General features: G+C 46.2%; 1 protein-coding gene across 1 annotated transcript in view; it reads left to right on the top strand.

The window, feature by feature from the left end:
* Positions 1 to 17,518, top strand: part of CAPN3 (calpain 3) — a 196,813-nt gene that overhangs the window by 106,753 nt on the left and 72,542 nt on the right. The window contains exons 7-9 of the mRNA XM_068254017.1: positions 3,101 to 3,184; positions 10,932 to 11,017; positions 13,910 to 13,987. Of these exons, the coding sequence (XP_068110118.1) occupies positions 3,101 to 3,184; positions 10,932 to 11,017; positions 13,910 to 13,987 (248 nt within the window). The remainder of the gene's footprint in view (positions 1 to 3,100; positions 3,185 to 10,931; positions 11,018 to 13,909; positions 13,988 to 17,518) is intronic.

The raw sequence follows: 17,518 nt of genomic DNA, 5'->3' as shown, positions 1-17,518 counted from the left end.
AGCAGCGATGCCAACATAATATGCGTGGCTGATGTTATATGTGTGTGTCACAGTTCAGTGAATTGCTTTGCTATTGGCTGCAACTGAAGCTTCAAAGAGGGTATCATGCATTTTATATTGTATTGCCAATAGGTTTGTGTGTGTGTGTGTCTGGGGGGGGGGGGGGGGGGGGAGCGGTTGGGGAGGGAGGTGTTCCCTTTCAGACATGCTTCCCTGCCAGAGTGGTTCGAAAATGACTAAACCACTGACAACTGACCTGCAAACAGCTGAAATCTACTATGTGTGGTTTCCATGGTGTTTGCAAGCCATCCAGATTCTATGAGAAGATTTGTCCTCTGACTGGAAGTCATCCATGAGTCCACTGTAATCCTATAGTACAGGGAAAATATCCCTCACACCTTAAAGGAAACCTGAGACTATCAATGGCAGCACTTATACCTACTTGGGGCCCCCTCTGCCCCCTTTTGGCCCTTGCGCTCCCTCGCCATCCTGTCAGGCAACCCTGGTGTCTTTCTTCAGTCGTTCCAGTCGCGTTTTACTGCGTATGCCCGACCACTCACCTCCCCATTGTTCTCCAGCCACCCGTTCGCCTCCGTCGCAATCCCACTGGTCCGTGAATGGGAACATGTGTTCCCAAAGCTGATCACAGTGCCTGTAATGAATGAAAGCCGTCATCAGCGAGATGCTGGTATTGATTCACAAAGTGAAAGTAAACAAATACAAATACACAAACTTTCCTGTGTACTGTTCACAGTACACAGGAAAAAAGTGTGGTGTCATCTTATGGCCAAAAAGTAAAAATACGCCCACATACACTATTATATATAAAAAAATTAATACATCTTTATTCGTTATTAAACTAGGTTCAAACAGCATAAGGTTATAGTGATGATCAATGAGATGCAAATGTATCCCTGCATTCCACGTAAATTATATGCAGCTTGAAATTGGACCGATTCAATTTTTATTGGACCAATTTGAAGCTGCATAACATTTATATGATATTTGAATGTGGGGAGAAATTTTTTGCAACTCATTCACAATCTGAAAACCATCATGAAAGATCAGCATGTCACTCCTATGGAGAAATGAGATAGTGAATGTCTGCAGCTTAGCATCAACATAAGAAATGCATGTTGGGTATTTAAGTCAATTGTTGGCTTAGCAGCAGATGCATGTGTATATACTCCAGAGAGATTGCTTTGTACCAGCAACTCAATTATATGTTTTGACAATATTTTCATGAAATGTCGAGATATCAGTTTTTAATTTCCTTTGCACAGCTTTATCTTCTGCCTGCATGTAAGTCATTTCATCTGTGCATTGTCCTGTGTATATGTGTGCTTTACATGAATGCACAAAAGTCGTAATTGTTGAGATTCTTCTTGTAAAGGTGTCCATACACTCAGGGCCGGGCCGAGGCATAGGCTGGAGAGGCTCCAGCCTCAGGGCGCAGTGTAGGAGGGGGCGCATAATTCATTCAGCTGGCATTCCCAATTGTGTTTGAAGCAGAAAGAAATAAGAAAAGGGGATACATAGCAGTGACTGCAAGCCAGATAACTAGATATTAAGGTGTTGGGGAGGTTGTGGGCCCTGTGGTCCTCTTAGTCTAATAGCAATCAGTGTGTGACAGCTGGGGTGGGAGGGATGGAGGGGCGCACTTTGGTGTCTCAGCCTTGGGTGCTGGAGGACCTTGTCCCTGCTCTGCATACACTTGTCGAGGTTGAGGCCCCAACATGGCCGCCTGATAATAGTTCTGATCGTCTTCTAGTCAAAATCATTTGAATATTCCGTACGGAAAGATCTTGCAGTCGTGTACGTGGCGCTAGCGGCAGTAGGTTCGTGGCCAAAAGACAGACCCCCGGTCAGTCTCCCCAACCTAAAATAGTGTTCCCTCAACCCCAAGTAGAGTGTTGGCAGTGGAGCGTGCACTGACCTGTTCGCCAGTGTGCTCCTCCCATATCCTATCTCCATCCCCGACGAGGCACCTGTACCCGTGACCTTGTGGCATGAAATTGATCATGTAATGTACTTGCAGCCGTGTCATAGGACAAAGGCTGCCAGCGGGGATGGAGAGAGGACACAGGAGGAGTGCATCAGCGAACAGGTGAGTGCGCTCTGCGGCCAGCACTCTGCATGGGCCCAGGGAGCACTAGATATGGGAAACCTGGGGGAGGGGGGCTGTCAGTCGGCCAGTGCAGCCCGGTGGCAGAGGAAGCGGCAGTTCTATGGATTTTTAATAGATTTCAAGTTGAAATCAATAAAAAATCTATTTGCAGTGTGAGGCAGTAATAGATCCCTCTCTGATTAGATTCTGATCAGAAAGGGATCTATATATTGGTCAAATCTGTATGGCCACCTTAAAGTACACCTGATCTCAGAGGAATATGTAGGCTGCCATATGTATTTCCTTTCAAGCAATACCAGTTGCCTGGCAGTCCTGTTGATCTCTTTGGCTGCAGTAATGGCTGAATTACACACCTGAAACAAGCATGTGGCTAATCCAGTAAGACTTTAATCAGAAACACCTGATCTGCTGCATGCTTGCTCAGGGTCTTTGGCCAAACGTATTGGACAGACAGGATCAGCAGGGCAGCCAGGCAATTTGCATTGTTTAAACAGGAAATAAATACAGTACGTCAACCTCCATATCCTGCTTTGTATACTCAGCACGTCTTGCTCTGACAACACTGGGTGTGGGTTAGTGATGGTCAAGTAGATGCAAAATACTTCGAGTTGATGCAACTGTATGCACATTTTTATGCAAATGTATGCAGCTTGAAAATTAACTTCAGCAGGATTTTATTGGTTAACTTTCAAGCTGCAGAAATTTACAAAAAAAGTGTGCAGAAATTTGCATCAACTTGAAGTTATTTGCATCTACTTGACCATCACTAGTGTATGTTAACCAGGCTAGTGTCCCTTTTGCACAGCAAAGCTAGATCATATACGGTACTGCATCTTAGGCTGTGCTGTACCACTGCATGCCTGCTGCCTGCCTTCTCTTGGAAGAGTGGAGAGGACGTTTGCACCAAAATTGTAATAATCAACCTTGCAATAACATCTGTCTATTATTTTAACTCTTCTCTCTTTGTTTCAGGCTATTGTACCCGCACAGTTTGAGACCCGCATGGCCAGCGGACTGGTTAAAGGCCATGCCTATTCGTTAACAGGAGTGGAAGAGGTAGGGTTGTAAATATGTTTAAAGGGAATCCGAGGTGAGAGGGATATGGAGGATGCCATACTTATTTCCTTTTAAACAATGTCAATTGCCTGGCAGCCCTGTTGATCTTCTGACATAAGTATTGTCTGAGTCAAGACCCTGGAACAAACATATAACAACAATAACAACATTTCTATAGCGCTTTGTGCTTAGGCTCTCTTAGATTCAGTAGTTGGTAGTAGGATGAAGTATTCACACAACAAAAATTAGTCAGCTGAGTTAGAGTACCTGATCTACTGCATGCTTTTGTGGTGTCTATGGCTAAACCTATTAGAGACACGAGATCAGGAGGACTGCCAGGCAACTGGTATTGTTTAAAAGAAAAGAAATATGGCAGCTTACATATCCCTCTCACCTCAGGTTCCCTTTAAGTTGGTCGCTTCACTGTTTCACCACAGGTGTTTCCTAAGGAAGTATGCTAAAGAATAAGTACAATTCCCTGACTTAAAATTAAAGCCTACCTGTTGTGTACTCAAAAAAATACAAAAAAATGGAATATACATACTTGCTAGCAATACATGCATTTACCACATATACAGTGCTCCAGTTAGCTCTCTCGGGTCTATTAACAATGCTGGATAGCTTATGGTGACCCAGAACCACTAGGAAAGTATATGGGGCTAAAAGAGACTGATAAGCCCTCTTACTAAGAAGAAATGCTGAATATAATTTTGCCTTCTTAAAATAGAATTTTCGATACTTTAGCTTTAAGGGAGCAACTGTGGTTTCCCAGGATGCATCACACCCAAATGCCATGAAGCCATATCTATCCATGCCATGCACTGATGAGGACCAGAAAGTATAAAACAGGCTGTATGCATGTTGGATTGGTGTGGCTCTATAAAATGTATAAGCTGTATACAAGGCTCCCTATGCCCCAGCGGTTCTGGGTGTAAGCCTGGCTTTAGGGTCATAAAGAGATGATTTGCATACTTGTGAGTGATGCATTATGAGAAACCACAGCTGCTCAATTAGAGCTGAATTATCAGAAATACCTTCTGTTTTAAAAAAGCAAAATTATATTCAGAATTAGCAATGTTGGGAATCTGAGTAGTAAAGATTTTGGTATCTTAAGAAGTGGGAAAAATGGGCACCCGCTATCGGCAGAAACGTTCACAATATAGTTGAATTTCCCAAATTTCACAATATAGTTGAATTTATAATGGCACCTACGGCGGTGCCCTGACATTATCGTCATTGCGGTGGATTGGTGGTGGGGTTGGTTAAGGTTAGGCGGGGGGGGGGGGGGGGTAGTTGAGGTTAGGCGTGGCGAGAAGTGTTTTTAAAGGTTAGGTGTAGATAGAGGGTAATGGTTAAGGTTAGGTTTGGTGGGGACTGTTAAGGTTATGTGTGTATGGGGTGTTTTAAGGGTAAGGCATGGGGGAACGGTTAAGGTTAGGTGGCTGCAGTTAAGATTAGGCATCGGTAAGGGAGGGTTTTATGTTGTAAGAATAGTGTAGTAAATTAATTTGTAGCAAAATATCTGTATTATTAACTGATATTTTACTACGGTAATTTACACTTTTAAAACAGAATATGTCAGCAAAGTTTACCAATATTTTACTTGCCGAAATTGTGTGCCCAAACTTCCACATCCCTGACCTTTTGGGACCGCCGCGGTGTGATTGAAAAACAATCACATCACAATGGAAAGGAAGACGTGAAAGGGGGCTTATTGAGTGCCTTTCACAGTAAATCAGTGTTATATATTAAGTGTTAAAGGGTACCTGCAGTAAAGAATACACAGTGCCATTGCATGGTCACCCTGGCAGCTGTGCTGATCTCTTGGTTTTAGTCTGTATCACACATGTGATGCTGATCCACACACACTTTTCCAGTGATTTAGAAGGTGTAAGAGAGTAGTGATGGGCGAACAGTGTTCGCCACTGTTCGGGTTCTGCAGAACATCACCCTGTTCGGGTGATGTTCGAGTTCGGCCGAACACCTGACGGTGCTCGGCCAAACCGTTCGGCCACATGGCCGAACTAAGAGCGCATGGCCGAACGTTCCCCGAACGTTCGGCTAGCGCTGTGATTGGCCGAACGGGTCACGTGGTTCGGGCCCGAACGCGCTCTGATTGGCCGAACGGTCACGTGGTTCGGGTAAATAAATACCCGAACCACGTCATATCTCCGCCATTTCTCTGTGGGTTTAGCTTTGGGTAGGCAGGCAGGGTAGTTCGCTCTCCAGCCACGCTAGCCAGGGTCCCCCCCAGTCATTGTGTGTCGCTGCTGGGAACAGTAGTACACCGCTCGCTCAGCCACACTATATAGCATTCTGTTTACTGCCACTCTGTGTACCTCGCTCAGCCACACTATATAGCATTCTGTTTACTGTTCTGTGTCTGCTGGGAATAGTAGTACACCGCTCGCTCAGCCACACTATATAGCATTCTGTTCACTGTTCTGTGTCTGCTGGGAATAGTGGTACACCGCTCGCTCAGCCACACTATATAGCATTCTGTTTACTGTTCTGTGTCTGCTGGGAATAGTGGTACACCGCTCGTTCAGCCACACTATATAGCATTCTGTTTACTGTTCTGTGTCTGCTGGGAATAGTGGTACACCGCTCGCTCACCCACACTATATAGCATTGTGTTTACTGTTCTGTGTCTGCTGGGAATAGTAGTACACCGCTCGCTCAGCCACACTATATAGCATTGTGTGTACTGCCACTCTGTGTACACGGCTCAGCCTGACTATATAGCATTGTGTGTACTGCCACTGTGCACCTCGCTCAGCCACGCTATATATAGCATTGTGTTTACTGCCACTCTGTGTACACCGCTCAGCCAGACTACATAGCATTGTGTGTACTGCCACTCTGTGTACACCGCTCAGCCAGACTCTATAGCATTGTGTGTACTGCCACTCTGTGTACACCGCTCAGCCAGACTATATAGCATTGTGTGTACTGCCACTCTGTGTACACCGCTCAGCCAGACTATATACCATTGTTTACTGACACTCTGTGTACACCGCTCAGCCAGACTATATACCATTGTTTACTGACACTCTGTGTACACCGCTCAGCCAGACTATATACCATTGTTTACTGACACTCTGTGTACACCGCTCAGCCAGACTATATACCATTGTTTACTGACACTCTGTGTACACCGCTCAGCCAGACTATATACCATTGTTTACTGACACTCTGTGTACACCGCTCAGCCAGACTATATACCATTGTTTACTGACACTCGGTGTACACCGCTCAGCCAGACTATATACCATTGTTTACTGACACTCTGTGTACACCGCTCAGCCAGACTATATACCATTGTTTACTGACACTCTGTGTACACCGCTCAGCCAGACTATATACCATTGTTTACTGACACTCTGTGTACACCGCTCAGCCAGACTATATACCATTGTTTACTGACACTCTGTGTACACCGCTCAGCCAGACTATATACCATTGTTTACTGACACTCTGTGTACACCGCTCAGCCAGACTATATACCATTGTTTACTGACACTCGGTGTACACCGCTCAGCCAGACTATATACCATTGTTTACTGACACTCTGTGTACACCGCTCAGCCAGACTATATACCATTGTTTACTGACACTCTGTGTACACCGCTCAGCCAGACTATATACCATTGTTTACTGACACTCTGTGTACACCGCTCAGCCAGACTATATACCATTGTTTACTGCCACTCTGTGTACATGGCTCAGCCAGACTATATAGCATTGTGTGTACTGCCACTCTGTGTACACCGCTCAGCCAGACTATATAGCATTGTTCACTGCCACTCTGTGTACACGGCTCAGCCAGACTATATAGCATTGCGTACTCTGCCAGTCAGTGTGTATATTGCTGGGATCAGTAATACTCCACTCACCGTCAACCACTATATGAGCTCACCATGAGTTCCTCAGAGACCTCCGCTGTGAGCAGCACTCCCAACAACAGCAACAGCCAACGCCCCACGCAAGCTATAACATCCACCCCAGCAGCCAGTGGTCAGCAGCAGCCCTCCCCGGAGGAGAACGTTGTGTCCATCGGTCCGGCGCCAGAGCGATTAATGAGGGCTGCCATTGAGGGGATGATGGGGCCTGATGTGGAGGAGGAGGTCGGGCTCAGGCCAGCATCCCAAGTTAATGTTGAGGACGATGAGGGGTCTGTGACTGTGTCTGGGGATGTTGGGGTGGCAGAGGTGGTGGGTGGGTCAGACTCAGGAGAAGAGTTGTATGATGAGGATGATGATCGGGACCATCTGTATGTGCCTCAGAGTCCGACCCCGGAAAACATGTTGTATCGTGTGTTTAGGTACTAAAATCTGCGTTCCCAGTAGTGTTGGGCGAACAGTGTTCGCCACTGTTCGGGTGCTGCAGAACATCACCCCGTTCGGGGTGACTATATAGCAGACTATATAGCATTGTGTTTACTGCCACTCTGTGTACACGGCTCAGCCACACTATATAGCATTGTGTTTACTGCCACTCTTTGTCTGCTGGGAACAGTAGTACACCGCTCACCCGCCACTGTATAGCATTGTGCTCTGTGTCGCTGCTGGCAATAGTGGTACACCGCTCACCCACCACTGTATAGCATTTCTGTACTGCCACTGTACTGCTGCCAGTCAGCGTGTACTGTAAGGATAAGTGAAATGAGGAAGAAATCCGGTGAAAGAGGGAGGGGCAAGGGAAGAGGTGTTTCCCCTGACGGTTGTGCTGGGGAGCTGTACTCCACGGCGGCGGCCCCCCACAATGACATATGACGAGTTTGAGGAGATGGAAGAGGAGGGTATGGACAATGTGGACATAGACCCAGATTTTGTTTGTGAACGAGAACATCGCCGTCGTAGCAGCAGCACAGATGAGTCTGTTGAAGAACCCACTGCTGCACGAGTTCGCCTTGTGCCACAAGGTAGGCGGCGCGCAATTTCAGGCACCACAAGCGTGGAAGTTCAAGTGAGAGGCAAAAGAGGCGCAAACAGAAATCGCCAGCAAGGCAGGTGCTCCAAATTCTGGGCTTTCTTTGAAGACTGCACTGAGGATGTTACCATGGCGATTTGCAAGGTGTGCAAGACCCGCCTGAGCAGGGGGAAAAGTATTAACAACCTCTCCACCACCAGCATGAGCCGCCACATGCTATCCAAACATCCCACTCTGTGGGCAAACGCGGCAGGACAGGGTACCACCAGCAACACTGCCTCCCTTGGGTTCACCAGACTCACCACCAGACCCGCCTCAGCAGCAGCAGTAGCCCAGCCATTGCGTGGTTCAAAACATTCCAAAAAATCAGATGACGCTGACACTGTCACTTTCCGGAGTAGTGCTCTTGAGGTCTCCCAGTGTTCATCAAACACAACAACCAACAGCCCTTCGTTGTGCAGCCCTACGGTTCAGTTGTCTGTCTCGGAGATGTTTGAGCGCAAGAGGAAATTGCCAGCAAATGACCCCCGGGCCGTGGCAGTAAGAGCCAGCATAGCCAAGCTTCTGGCCTGCGAAATGCTGCCATATCGAGTGGTGGAGACAAACAGCTTCAAGGGCATGATGTCAGTGGCCATCCCACGTTACGTGGTTCCCAGCCGCTACCACTTTGCGCGCTCTGCAGTGCCTGAGTTGCATGAGCACGTGGTCAGCAAAATAACCCGAAGCTTGAAGAATGCCGTTGCCTGCAAGGTTCACGTATCCGCCTCTCCACAGAAAATGCAGACCGTCTGACTCAAATTAAAATGAATCAATCCTGGATTGGAAATGACTACGCAACACTCCAGGACCCCAACCAAGTAACATGACCAATGAACATCTAGGATGGTTTAGCGTTTCCGGTCCCTGTTTATTGAACCTCTCATCTGTATTACATTTATGACTGCATGGCGGCAAAAAGCATTGCTGCTATATCCGCACGCTTTTTGTCCTCATGCAAGGCCTGGGTTGTTGTGTCTCAAAAAGCATGGCCTTCTCCTCCTGCGCCTGCTCCTGTTCCATCACGTGTGCTGCTGCTGCTGGGTTAGCGTTTCCGGTCCCTGTTTATGGAACCTCTCATCTGTATTACATTTATGACTGCATGGCGGCAAAAAGCATTGCTATATCCGCACGCTTTTTGTCCTCATGCAAGGCCTGGGTTGCGTCTCAAAAAGCGTGGCCTTCTCCTCCTGCGCCTCCTCCTGTTCCATCACGTGTGCTCTGTGCTGCTGCTGCTGCTGGGTTAGCGTTACCGGTCCCTGTTTATTGAACCTCTCATCTGTATTACATTTATGACTGCATGGCGGCAAAAAGCATTGCTATATCCGCACGCTTTTTGTCCTCATGCAAGGCCTGGGTTGCGTCTCAAAAAGCGTGGCCTTCTCCTCCTGCGCCTCCTCCTGTTCCATCACGTGTGCTCTGTGCTGCTGCTGCTGCTGGGTTAGCGTTACCGGTCCCTGTTTATTGAACCTCTCATCTGTATTACATTTATGACTGCATGGCGGCAAAAAGCATTGCTATATCCGCACGCTTCTTGTCCTCATGCAAGGCCTGGGTTGTTGTGTCTCAAAGCGTAGCCTTCTCCTCCTGCGCCTCCTCCTGTTCCATCATGTGTGCTCTGTGCTGCTGCTGCTGCTGCTGGGTTAGCGTTACCGGTCCCTGTTTATTGAACCTCTTATCTTTATTACATTTATGACTGCATGGCGGTAAAAAGCATGCTATCTGCACGCTTCTTGTCCTCATGCAAGGCCTGGGTTGTTGTGTCTCAAAGCGTGGCCTTCTCCTCCTGCGCCTCCTCCTGTTCCGTCACGTGTGCTCTGTGCTGCTGCTGCTGCTGGGTTAGCGTTACCGGTCCCTGTTTATTGAGCCTCTTCTCTTTATTACATTTATGACTGCATGGCGGCAAAAAGCATTGCTGCTATATCCGCACGCTTCTTGTCCTCATGCAAGGCCTGGGTTGTTGTGTCTCAAAAAGCGTGGCCTTCTCCTCCTGCGCCTCCTCCTGTTCCATCACGTGTGCTGCTGCTGCTGCTGGGTTAGCGTTACCGGTCCCTGTTTATTGAACCTCTTATCTTTATTACATTTATGACTGCATGGCGGTAAAAAGCATGCTATCCGCACGCTTCTTGTCCTCATGCAAGGCCTGGGTTGTTGTGTCTCAAAAAGCGTGGCCTTCTCCTCCTGCGCCTCCTCCTGTTCCATCACGTGTGCTGCTGCTGCTGCTGGGTTAGCGTTACCGGTCCCTGTTTATGGAACCTCTTCTCTTTATTACATTTATGACTGCCTGGCGGTAAAAACCATGTTACCTGTGCAAAGAAACATGACATTTTCAGCATTTAAAAGACAATTTTTCCTTTGAAACTTTACAATCAATTTTCTCAAAAACTATAAGCTCTTTTTGCTAAATTTTTTTCCCTCTTGTACCCACTCCCAAGGTGCACATACCCTGTAAATTTGGGGTATGTAGCATGTAAGGAGGCTTTACAAAGCACAAAAGTTCGGGTCCCCATTGACTTCCATTATGTTCGGAGTTCGGGTCGAACACCCGAACATCGCGGCCATGTTCGGCCTGTTCGGCCCGAACCCGAACATCTAGATGTTCGCCCAACACTATAAGAGAGTAGAACCAATACATTGACCAGGAAATGTTAAAAAAAAATGTCAGCAATGCTGCCTTAGATACACTGTATTCTGCACACTTCAGGTTCCCTTTAGTAAGCATTTACCGGTAGTTAAAAATGTCTAATAACTCTGTGAATGTTTATTTTCTGTTGTATAGACAGCATTTAAGGGGGATAAAGCCAAGCTTGTTCGTCTAAGAAATCCCTGGGGACAGGTGGAGTGGAACGGATCCTGGAGTGACAAGTAAGGCTGACAAGTGCCCTGTATAATATCCTAACTGGTCCTACTCAACCTTCTTTATCAGAAGAGGGACCAAGGGGAATAGAGGGGTTCCATTTGGCAAGGGATCCAATTCTGCCTCATTTTGGGACTGATGAATGAAATACAGTGAAGTAAGCCTGCGCTAACCAGCAGACAAATAGCCTTTGGTTACTGCACATATCTGAACCCTGCATTCAGGCAAATTATCGATTTAAAACAATATGAAGTTTGGCACACATGCAATACAGTATGTTCGTGCACTGCTCATTATCTACTGTTACTGGCTTAATCTCCCAGAAAGCACAGAAAGATACGTTTTCCAAGGTGCTGAATGTGTTCAGCTCTGAGGAAGGCAAGAAAAAAACAGTAGCACCGATTTGTGTACCAGTGTGGACAGGCCCTAAAGGATATTATTTTAATTACAGTGTGTTAAAGAGACACTGAAGCGAAAAAAATATATGATATAGTGAATTGGTTGTGTACTATGAATAATTACTAGAAGATTAGCAGCAAAGAAAATATTCTCATACTTTTATTTTCAGGTACAGTATATAGTGTTTTTTCTAACATTGCATCATTCTATAATATGTGCACATTACACAACACTCAGCATTCAAAATGAGTCTTTCAGAGCAGTCTGTGAAGCAATGACCTCTCCTCTAGCAGAGGAAAAGTAAATAGTCCAGGAACAGTTGAGATAATAAAAGTCAGATAACAGCCCTCTCCACGACTAACTTAGTCGGAGAGCTTAATGGCTTGTTTGCATAGAGATAACAACTGGAGTTTCTCAACTGTACTGGAAACAATTACACTGATGTATCTGATCTTAATGTTTTATTTCTTAGCTGTGCTACACATACAAATCATAATATCATCATTTTTTTTTCGCTTCAGTGTCTCTTTAAGCCCTTTTGGCTACTTTAATTTTAAAGATTTCAGTGTTTTATGTATCACTTTTTTTTTGTGCAGGGGTCACTTTGCGGGTTATATTGATATATTAGTTATAGCCAAACATTATAAAGTACGTATTGAAAATGGGTTTGATATTCCCCACACCGCTGTGCTGTTATAACATGTTTTTATTTTGCTTCTGAAAGAAGATATCACTGGGCAGCAGCTGGGATTGTCTACAACCTGCGGGATTAGGCAGAATGCCATTTAAGTGCAGCTGTTGCCGTTACATTTTTTTCCTGCTAAAATTAAAAAGATCTACTGAATGTAAAATGTTAAGGTTACCTGTGATAAGAGAAAAATACATTTGTGCTTTTGCTTGAGGTCTCTTTCACATATTCCATATAACCTACGTTACGTCACCTTGCGGTACCCTCCCTCATCGCAAGGACAAAGAATGTCTATGGAGACTATCATACTCATGCGATGTGTTGGAAGTACGGTAGTCAAATCGATGCAAACCCATCGCAAAGTCATTAGTGTATTACTGAATGATCCATGCCTACCCCACGGTATAAGCAGACAGAGGCGCCAAAAGGATACAATATTCTAAAACGTTTAAAATGAGGGAAGGCAGAGGTGGACCTCTCCCAAGCAGACACACACGAGTGTTTAGTATATTCAAAACAACAAAAATGTATTTATATACTCCAGAAAGTGCAATAGAAATGGAGCATAAAACTGTAGGACAGAAAAGGCTGGCGTTTCTATTGCCTGATGAAGCGGGAGATGCCCACGAAACGCGTTGCACTTGCACTTTCTGGAGTATATAAATTCATTTTTGTTGTTTTGAATATACAAAACACTTGTGTGTGTCTGCTTGGGGGAGGTAAGTTCACCTCTGCCTCCCCACATTTTAAACTCGTGTGTGTCTGCTTAGAGGAGGTAAGTCCCCCTCTGCCGCCTCTCATTTTAAACGTTTTAGAATACTTTATCCTTTTGGTGCCTCTGTCTGCTTATACAGTTCCTGAGTCCACCCTTGGTGGAGGGGTGTTGCCCCTTATTTCCTATCTACAGAGAGTGACTTCTTAATCCTAAGTGGGGACAGGTCTAATCTCCTCACCTGCTGATATAGTGGTTACCTGCAAGGTAACCCATGTTTGTGAGTATAAATAGATATCTTTTGTCATATCCACATACCAGTACATACTACACTATATTGGGCTCTCGGGGTGTCTATTCTGTCTACCGCACGGATTATTCAGTAATGCAAATCTATGGCAACGTGGTGCGACACGCATGCGTTGGCTAACGGGAATCCCGGTGACCTTTTGACAGGCCCGGATTAACCTCACTGGAGCCTATAGGCACAGATGTACTGGCACCATAGACTTCACCCTCCATGAATCTACAAACCCCCACCAATCTGCACCGCAAGTGTGCTAGCTGTCCCAGTTGTCACACCTCCCTTATTTCCCTTGCCCGTCATAGGGAGCTACAGGTGCTCTTTAGTATTAGGTAGCCAGAAGTACCCTCAACATTAAATAGCTAAAGGTGCCCTCAAGTATTAGGTAGCCAGAGGTACCCTCAGTATTAAGTAGCTAGAGGTGCCCCTGACTGAAGGGAGATCTCGTCACTGGAATGCCAAGAAGTGAGTAACCTCTCATTTACACTCTCATCAGGACTCTGCATAGAGAAGGGGGGAAGGAGGCGTTAGGGGAGGGGAGTGAGACGCCTTTCCATCATCAGGCACCTGTAGGCATGTGCCTACAGTGCCTTATGGTAAATCCCGCCCTGCCTTTTGGTGATGCACAGTAATAACCACTTATAGGACCAATGTGTTAACATTATTACAGTTTACATATTCAGATGAATCCCCAACCTTTGGTTATGTTGAAAGGCTTCTGTTCTGATGCATATGTCAGTAGAACACTGTCACACAGTCATCTTGATATTCTGGTAACTATGGTTTGTGTTCTGTAGCTCGAAGGAGTGGAACATGATTGATAAAACTGAGAAATCTCGTCTACAGCATCAGATAAAAGAAGATGGAGAGTTTTGGTAAAGTTGAACTGTTTAAATTCCAGTATATATATATATATATATATATATATATATATAATTATTTTATTAACAAAACAATTTCCTTGTTACAGCTTATAGAGGTCCAACAGAGATGCTGCAGTGTGGTTACTTACTGGTATCCTGGGAGCACAGAAAGAGTTAACCTCCTGTGTTTCGATATTAGCACATAACTTGACACACCAGCAGCACAGAGTTGATAGGTAGCTCAAATTACATTTGTGATTACCTGATGAGAAGGGAGAATTAGACAGGTTGTTCTCTATAAACACACACCAGGTGGATTTCTCTGTGTTTTCCTTCTCTCCTGTGCAAGAGTTCAGGTTTGCTTTACCTTCCTGGCGGTAAGCCCGAGCTCCGCTCAGGCCCCGCTGGGCCGATTTGATAATTTTTTTTTATGCTACACGCAGCTAGCACTTTGCTAGCTGTGTGCGCAATCCGATCGCCGCCGCTCCTCGCCTATCCGTCGCGCCGCAGTTGCCCCCCCCAGACCCCTTGTGCTGCCTGGCCAATCAGTGCCAGGCAGCGCTGAGGGGTGGATCGGAGTCCCCTTTGACGTCACGACATCGAGGACGTCGGTGACGTCATCCCGCCCGTCGCCATGGCGACGGGGGAAGCCCTCCAGGAGATCCCGTTATTTGAACGGGATCTCCTGATCTCTGATCGCCGGAGGCGATCGGAGGGGATGGGGGGATGCCGCTGAGCAGCGGCTATCATGTAGCGAGACCTTGTCTCGCTACATGATATAAAAAAAAGATTTTAATAAACCGCCACCGCCAGGAGGGTTAAAGGAAAAACTGCAGTCATAAATCTTTATAAATGATACTTGGCTGTATCTCATGGTGATCCTCTATCTGCAATGGAGGACCAGCCATCATTTTTAAGTTACAAGGTTTGCATTAGAATATAGGACTAGGTATGGCAGTTGGTTTGCATGAACATGTCAGGATTTGTGCATTCAACATACAAACATCACATTCGCCAATGGCAATTTTTTTCCCATAATGCCCATTATGAACTTTCAACTAAGGTCAGCTGAACTGGAATGGCCAATAGAAATTGAGATCGGGTGCACAAGCACAGTTGCAAATGCATGCGCGTTCTTGACAGGATTGTTGTGCAAATATACAGAATATTCCCGTGTGAACATGAGTTCATGCAGTGATTTGCCTGTTAATTATCACACTTATTTGCAAATGGACCCGAGCGTGTTTTTCGTTCATCTAGCGAACCACGCTGTTAGAAGTTCACCTATTACTACATGGGACGCCAGGAAAAGTCTATTTAAAATGAGTTCTACAAATACAATTAATTATAAGTTTATTTTCACTTCAGGTTTGCTTTAAAGACAAAACACAAATTAAAAGTCTATTCACAATTACATTCATTCTGGACTTAAGTGTGGCCCTGGTGTAGAGGCAGTACCTGACCTGTCACCAGCAGCTACACAAATGTATTCTCTTCCACTGAAACCTTAACTAGCTCAGTCAGACTAAAATAAACATTTGTCTATTTAAGGCAGGGGTCTCAAACTCGCGGCCCGCGGGCCATTTGCGGCCCTCGATACAATATTTTGTGGCCCTCGCTGGCAAAAGCTTCCTTTTATTTCGCTTCAGTGCTCCCAAGTAATCCGCCGCATCCCCGCCGCTAAACGAGGGCTGCAGAGCCCCCAAATCGCCCGGGGGGCAATCCGCCCGCATTTCCTGGAAGGGGCAGAGCTTTCAGCTTCAGGTCTGCCCCTCCTGACGTCAATCGCCGCCTCTCCCCGCCCCTCTCTGTGAAGGAAGAGTGAGAGGGGCGGGCAGAGGCGGCAATGCGCCGCGATTGTGAAATTCCTTATGCGGCCCAGCCTCATCCTGACTTTGCCTCCGGCGGCCCCCAGGTAAATTGAGTTTGAGACCCCTGATTTAAGGCCTTGTTCAAAGATGGCAAGATTCTAATGGTGGTATTCTTGAGTGATTGAGCTCTTAGAACATATCTGGTCTCTTCACTGACTTAATTTAGCTATCATAGATTTGTAATTACAATAAATACATTTTTATTTTTAATGAAAGGCCTGGTACACACAAGATCAGCTGCCAGCCTTATGCTGGGGATACATGGTATGTTTCTGTACCGTGTATCGACCAGCTGATCCGGCCAGCTGATAATATTCAGCTGGCCCGATCAAGCCGCTCGACTCCCGCCCGCTCGATCCCCGCCGGCGGACAATGGCAAGGAATCGAGCGCTGATAAGGAAGCACCGGCGGGGACGATCGGCAATCGATCCACGCGCACGCTCAGACTAGCGGGGACGCGGCAGGGATGCAGCTGGGGTCGATCTGGTGGCTAATTGGCCGCCGGATCGACCCGTGTATTCCCACAATTATGGGTGATCACAGTCTTTCAGACAATTTTCCCAATCCACCGACAAATTGTGTGTCTGTTTGTGCATTATCTGCTTGCTGACCTGTTATTTCATATGTTATATAGTTGAGTTTTGAGCAGTAAGACTTTACAGTGGTAAACTTTTACTCAAGTAAATCCCTGTGTTACATCTCAAAGCTACTTTGTGACTCAACCCTTCTGTGTGAAGGACTGATTAATGTGACCACCAGGGGGAGCTGGGGGTGCATTGACCACTAGGGGAGCTAGGGGGGGCACTGACAACCAGAGTGAGCAATGGGGGGCACTGACCACCAGGGAAATCAATGGAGGGCCACTGACCACCGGGGTAGGGGTCACTGACCAGGAGGACCTATGGAAGGGAACCTGACTACCAGGAGAACTATGTGCAGCCACTAATTCCCAAGGAGTGTATTTGGGGGCCACTGACCACCATGGGAGCTCTGAAGGGCCACTGATACTAGGAAAACTGTAGGGGACCACTCACCACTGAACCACCAAGGAAACTATAGGGGACCACTGGACCACCAAGGAAGCTGTGGGAGACTACTGTCCACCAGGGCAACTATAGGGGAACACCAGTGAAGCATATGGGGGGCCACTAGACTACCAAAGATTGGTATTGGAGGCCACTAGACCACTAGTGAAGCATATGGGGAACCACTAAACTACCTGGAAGATTGGTATAAGTTAGGTAGCGGTCAAATAGGGAAATGTAATAGGGAAACAATAGTGATGGAGATGCAGTGCAAAAAGAAAATAAAAAACTGAAAAAATACATTATTTCTCAAAGGGCATAAAAATAAAATTATTCTTGGGAGATAATACTTCCCAAATAAAGGCTTGTTTCTCCCCTAAAAAAACCAATATCTATCTATCTATCTAACTTATGCAAGACATAAGGCAGCCATACGGGTCCATCTGAAAATGGCGCCTGAGAATAATGGCGCACGGTGTTGCCGCTAATCCCTTTGCCGCTTATCGCTATTTAACGTTAAAGCCTTATTGTTATTTAACGTTAAAGCCTTATTGATATTTAGCGTTAACACACAGAACCCTCTCTGTACCTATCCCTAACCCCTAAGACCCCCCTGGTGGTGCCTAACCCTAAGACCCCCCAGTTGG

Source organism: Hyperolius riggenbachi, chromosome 9 (genome assembly GCF_040937935.1).
Source record: "Hyperolius riggenbachi isolate aHypRig1 chromosome 9, aHypRig1.pri, whole genome shotgun sequence".
NCBI classification, from domain to species: Eukaryota; Metazoa; Chordata; class Amphibia; order Anura; family Hyperoliidae; genus Hyperolius; species Hyperolius riggenbachi.
This window is presented reverse-complemented; position numbering and strand designations above follow the sequence as displayed.